General features: G+C 42.0%; 1 protein-coding gene across 1 annotated transcript in view; it reads left to right on the forward strand.

Moving 5' to 3' along the window:
* LOC139582670 (E3 ubiquitin-protein ligase pellino homolog 2-like) overlaps positions 1-5,735 on the forward strand; it is a 28,046-nt gene extending 22,311 nt beyond the window's left edge. The window contains exon 7 of the mRNA XM_071412873.1: positions 1,740-5,735. Within this exon, the coding sequence (XP_071268974.1) occupies positions 1,740-2,139 (400 nt within the window). The 3' untranslated portion in view covers positions 2,140-5,735. The remainder of the gene's footprint in view (positions 1-1,739) is intronic.
* The last annotated feature ends 265 nt before the right edge of the window (positions 5,736-6,000 follow it).

Below are 6,000 nucleotides of genomic sequence, written 5' to 3' on the forward strand. Positions count from 1 at the left end.
AGATTTTTGGTTCCAACCACCGTGTCTTTGTGAGACACAGAGTAGGTGAACGGATGATCTCTGCATGTGTGGTTCCCACCGTGAAGCATGGAGGAGGAGGTGTGGGGGTGCTTTGCTGGTGACGCTGTCAGTGATATATTTAGAATTCACTTAACCGGCATGGCTACCGCAGCATTCTGCAGCGATACGCCATCCCATCTTAGTGGGACTGTAATTTGTTTTTCAACAGGACAATGACCCAAAATACACCTCCAGGCTGTGTAAGGCCTATTTGACCAAGAAGGAGAGTAATTGAGTGGTGCATCAGATGATCTGGCCTCCACAATCACCTGACCTCAACCCAATTGAGATGCTCTGTGATGAGTTGGATTGCAGAATGAAGGAAAAGCAGCCAACAAGTGCTCAGCATATATGGGAACTCCTTCAAGACAGTTGGAAAAGCATTCCTCATGAAGCTGGTTGAGAGAATGCCAAGAGTGTGCAAAGCTGTCATCAAGGCAAGGGTGGCTACTTTGAAGAATCTCAAATATAAAATATATTTTGATTTGTTTAACACTTTTGGTTACCACATGATTCCATATGTTATTTCATAGTTTTGATGTCTTCACTATTATTCTACAATGTAGAAAATTGTAAAAAATAAAGAAAAACCCTTGAATGAGTAAGTGTGTCAACTTTTGACTGGTACTGTAGGTCAGGATATTTAAGCCTCCATATATCCACTAGTTCCAACATATCCATGGTATTTTGTGATTTCCTTAAGTACATGAGGGTAATCATTTGTAGTGTGATTTCCTTTACAGCCCATTAAAGTATTTAAAACCGTATTATAGTCTCCCACCATAATAACAGACGCTTGTATTGCATGTAGGCTTGATAAATACATTTTTAAGAAGCTTCGATCATCATTATTTGGACTGTATAGATTAATGAGCCAAATCTGTTTATGGTCCAATAACATATTTAAAAGAATCCTTCTACCTTTTGGATCTGTTTTGTACAGTTTGCTCAATCGGATCAAAATGATTGTTAATTAATATCATCACCAAGTATAGGGAGTGTTAGTTGATTCACCCTGTACGGTGATCAGAGTTAACCCACCTACTTTTTTTTTTACCACTACATTACAACACCAACACACACACACAGTGGTTATAGCCTAGCGGTCAAAGTGTTGGGTCTGTAACCGAAAGGTTTGAATCCCTGAGCCGACAAGGTGAAAAATCTGTGTATGTGCCCTTGAGCAAGGCACTTAACCCTATTTGCGCCATGGTGTCCGTTGATAATGGCAGATACCCCACTCCAAGGGGATATGCAAAAATAATAATTAAAAATATATATATCTAAGTCACACATGCGTATTAATAAACACTTGTACTTGTGTGAAATAGGACAAATATAAGCACCCACAATTATTATTATTATTACTACACACTGCTACACTAGGAGCTCAACACTTCCTGGCCAGTAGGCCTCAGTAAGCAGACACAGATGGGTAGCTACTAAACAGTGGTACACTAGGAGCTATACCTATTCATAAGTTGCCCTATCTACTGTTACAGTGATCAGGGGCAAATTCAACCTTGAGCACGACACAACCCGATTCCAAATCTGTTTTTATCCCATGTAATCTATTTATAGCTATTTTACAATATAATATAACTACTACCAAAAACAAATAAAAATGATGCTTTGAGTTTGATGAAAGCTAAAACCAAGTCGTTTTCATTTCCCCCCAGTCTGGAGGAGCGCCAGCCCTGGGTCTACCTCACCTGTGGACATGTGCATGGCCACCATGACTGGGGCCAGCGTCCGGAGCGCCGGGAGGAGGGAGGAGGAGAGGGGGAGGAAGGGATCACAATGGTCCGCCGGGAGTGCCCTCTATGCAGGAGCGTAGGGCCCTACGTGCCCCTGTGGCTGGGGTGTGAGCCCGCCGTGTACGTGGATGCTGGAGCTCCCACATATGCGTTTGTACCCTGCGGCCACGTGTGTTCGGAGAGGACAGCCAAGTACTGGGCGGATACCCCACTGCCTCATGGGACACACGCCTTCCGGCCCACCTGTCCCTTCTGCTCTGCTCCTCTCAGCAGCACCCCACAGGGCTGGACACGCCTCATCTTCCAGGGCCCTATCGACTAGCTCGGGCCCCCGGGAATCGAGACCACAACTACTACGCAAACGTGGAACCAACCACGTCACTAAGCCAAGGGCCCAATCCTAACTTGAGAGAATAGTGCGGAACTAATATTTCTTCCATTTACACTGCATCCTTGATGTATGATTTTAGACAAATGCGTGTAACTCAAACATCTTTGTAAATCATGCGTCGATGTCAGTTTAGGATCTGTGTGGAAGTTTAAATTAGACGCATGTTTCTCTCAAGGTAAGATTTTGTCCATAACAGAACCTCACTTCAAAAGCAATAAGAACTCCACTATAGCAAAGCATTACACTCATAGATAAGCTAGTTGTTCCGTTAGTCATCCATGTTTCCAGTTGTTTCTTCAGACATGGCTGAATGTTATCTGCAGCTCAAGGGCTAAACCTGGGGTATGTTGAAGTCACTGGATGTTCATATTTAATGGTTTCCTGAAAATAATGGTTAATGGTTTCCCTCTCAGCCTAATTTTGAACCAATAATGTAATGATGCTTCCAAAGTTCTTGATTGAATATTCCATTTGACAAAATATGAATTTTTCAGAAAACAAAACTTTGTAATATTGCGAAGCGGTTCACCTCGAAATTACCAATAACTTACTCTATAGTAGCAAAGATAAGTGATGTTTGTGAACATTCTGCAGTTTGACCACACCTCAGGTTGGGAACCAATCAGACAGACAAGGTCTTTGTCATGTGACAATATAGCAGAAAGGTCAAAGGGCGTGACAGGTAACCTCATAAGACAACAGATTTTCAATTAAAATGTAACTATTTTATTAAAAATGGGGATGTTTGGGGTGGGATGGGTTAGGATTTTATTTAGATGTTAAGATACAACTATTTTTTTATCTTGAGTATTGTTTTTAGTTAAATGTGATTTGTCAATGTAAGCGTTTTGTGTATGAATATTATTATTATTATGTGTGTTCGATGAAACTGGGAGAGCTTGTGAGTGTGAGAAAATTGCCAACACTGTGTCACACAACCATAAAAAATTGCCCAGACAATGAATGTAGCCAAATACTCAGGCTATACTAGCTTAGCCTTCCAATGTGCTCGTATTGAATTGTTCTATATTATGCTACTATTTTTTTATCTAAACGTTGTGATATAGCTGGAACATTTCAAATTGCTTCAAGAAGATGAACCCGTTAAATAACATACCTACACTACTTCTCGTTTATCTTGCATGAACACACACACACACACACATCTTGCACTGTGGATTGCCAAATCTTGCATTTATGCTAAATTGTACACAGTGTTACATGTTAATTATACACAGTACTAAATGCCTCAAGTGAAAAGAAATGCTGGTGAAGTGAGCAGTCCAACAGAAATCTATAATTTAAACATGTTCTTTCCCATATAAGAAATGTACACGCCTACTCAGCTGCTATTCAGGGACAGAGAACATGCAGCAGAACCGACATGATGCTGTTATGTAGAATAGAGATAATCGTGTCAGCTCTATATTACCTTTCTATGATGTATTAACTGTTTCAGGTTTACAGCCGTCAGTCCTCCGCACACTACCATGCTGTATTTGACATACACTATATATACAAAAGTATGTGGACACACCTTGAAATTAGTGGATTTGGGGGCCGCTGAGTGCTGAAGCGCGTAAAAATCGCCTGTCCTCGGTTGGAACACTCAATACCGATTGCCAAACTGCCTCTGGAAGCAATGTCAGCACAAGAACTGTCTTCGTCTGGAGCTTCATGAAATGGGTTTCCATGGCCAAGCAGCCGCACACAAGCCTAAGATCACCATGAGCAATGCCAAGCGTTGGCTGGAGTGGTGTAAAGCTTGCCACCATTGGACTCTGGAGCAGTGGAAACGCGTTCTCTGGAGCATCTGGCAGTCTGATGGACGAATCTGCGTTTGGCGGATGCCAGGAAAACGCTACCTGCCCGAATGCATCGTGCCAACTGTAAAGTTTGGTGGAGGAGGAATAATATTCTGGGGCTGTTTTTCATGCTTTGGGCTAGGCCCCTTAGTTCCAGTGAAGGGGAATTTGAACGCTACCGCATACAATGACATTCTAGATGAATATGTGCTTCCAACCTTGTTGCAATAGTTTGGGAAGGCCCTTTCCTGTTTCAGCATGAAAAAGAGAGGTCCATACAGAAATGGTTTGTTGAGATAGGTGTGGAAGAACTTGACTGGCCTGCACAGAGCCCTGACCTCAACCCCATCGAACACCTTTGTGATGAATTGGAACACCGACTGCGAGCCTGAACACCGACTGCGAGCCTGATCAGTGCCTGACCTCACTAATGCTCTTGTGGCTGAATGGAATTCCCTGCAGCAATGTTCCAACATCTTGTGGAAAGCCTTCCCAGAAGAGTGGAGGCTGTTATAGCCGCAAAGGAGGGACCAACTCCATATTAATGCCCATGTTTGTTTTTAGGATGAGTTGTTCGATGAGCAGGTGTCCACATACTTTTGGTAGTGTAGTGTGTAATGGGTAATATTACCAATGGGTAAAGAAGCACTTCAGGATGTTACAACCAATCAGGACGTCTTCCGAGTTCAGTTGTTAAAAGAACAATCTTCTCTTCCTCAGTGCCAGTGTTTTCACCAAACCGATTGTCTATTAACTCAGGTTTAGAATACCCAGAGTTTGCCCCCGGGGCAGCACAGGACACTCGGCTACAGTAAGCTAGTAGTAGACAAGATTTTGGATGGTCATTTATTTTATGGCCACATTGAAAGAGTTGCAACGTTAGAGAACATTCCGATAAGAATACATTGTTTAGAAATACATGAATAGTGAGTCATGCCAGTCGGTAAAGTCCATTTCTGTTTGCAACATTCGGTAAAACATTATTACCTTTTTTAATAGGCCCCAGTTACTGCACCTTTCAATATTTCTCAAGTCCTCAGTAGTCTGATGACTTCCATATCCGGGTCATAATACAGTTACCCAGTCCCTCAGGGGTTGTGGTGGAACTAGTCAGGTTGAAACACAGTACAGGTTGTTTTTAAAAAAAAATGTCAGTTACATTTCTGTTACCTACCCCATTAAAATATCCTAAATATCCATTTGCCCCAGTCCACGGGATATTCTGCTATTGAACGTGCCAATTCTTAAATGTAGGCCTATTATAATGATATAGCAGGTGAATGAAATAATGTTTGCCCAGCCTTTTGTCTTATTTTATTGTTTTATATCCTTTTTGTTCTGGGTTATTTTATCCATTTGTTTTTTCTCCTCTGATTTATTCTCCCATTGCGCCCCAGAGTCTGTATAAGTCACTCCTAACGACGGGTCCATGGTCAGATATTGTTTCAGTCCCTCTAATGCTTCATTCTGGAATTGGGGTGAGCATAATCTGATCCTAGATCTGTTAAGAGGAACTTCTACTACATTAAACCATTTTTCTTTCCGTTTATCCCCACCTCGCAGATGACCTTTGACTTGTAAGGTCCTGATAACCTCACAACTATTACTCTGGAGCGACCAAAACTCTAAATGCTTATGAAGTGCTTTGCCTCTTACTTTACTGTAATCCTGGGGTGCACAGACAATCACTGTACACACGTCAATAAACCTGTTTTAAAACTAGACTGTCTGTCTGTTTACTGGCTGGAAGAGGATGAGATTAAGGTTTGGGGGGTCATGAATGTCAAAAGGAATAGCTGTTATCCCCTTAACATCAGAAGCCTCCTCCCTAAGTTTGTTTTACTCATTGTTTTAGCACACTCCGCCAACCCTGATGTCCTTGCTGTGTCTGAATCCTGGTTTAGGAAAGCCACCAAAAATTCTGAGATTTCCATACCCAACTACAACATTTCCCGTCAAGATAGAACTGCCAAAGGGGGAGGAGTTG

The sequence above is a fragment of the Salvelinus alpinus genome, chromosome 8 (genome assembly GCF_045679555.1).
Source record: "Salvelinus alpinus chromosome 8, SLU_Salpinus.1, whole genome shotgun sequence".
NCBI classification, from domain to species: Eukaryota; Metazoa; Chordata; class Actinopteri; order Salmoniformes; family Salmonidae; genus Salvelinus; species Salvelinus alpinus.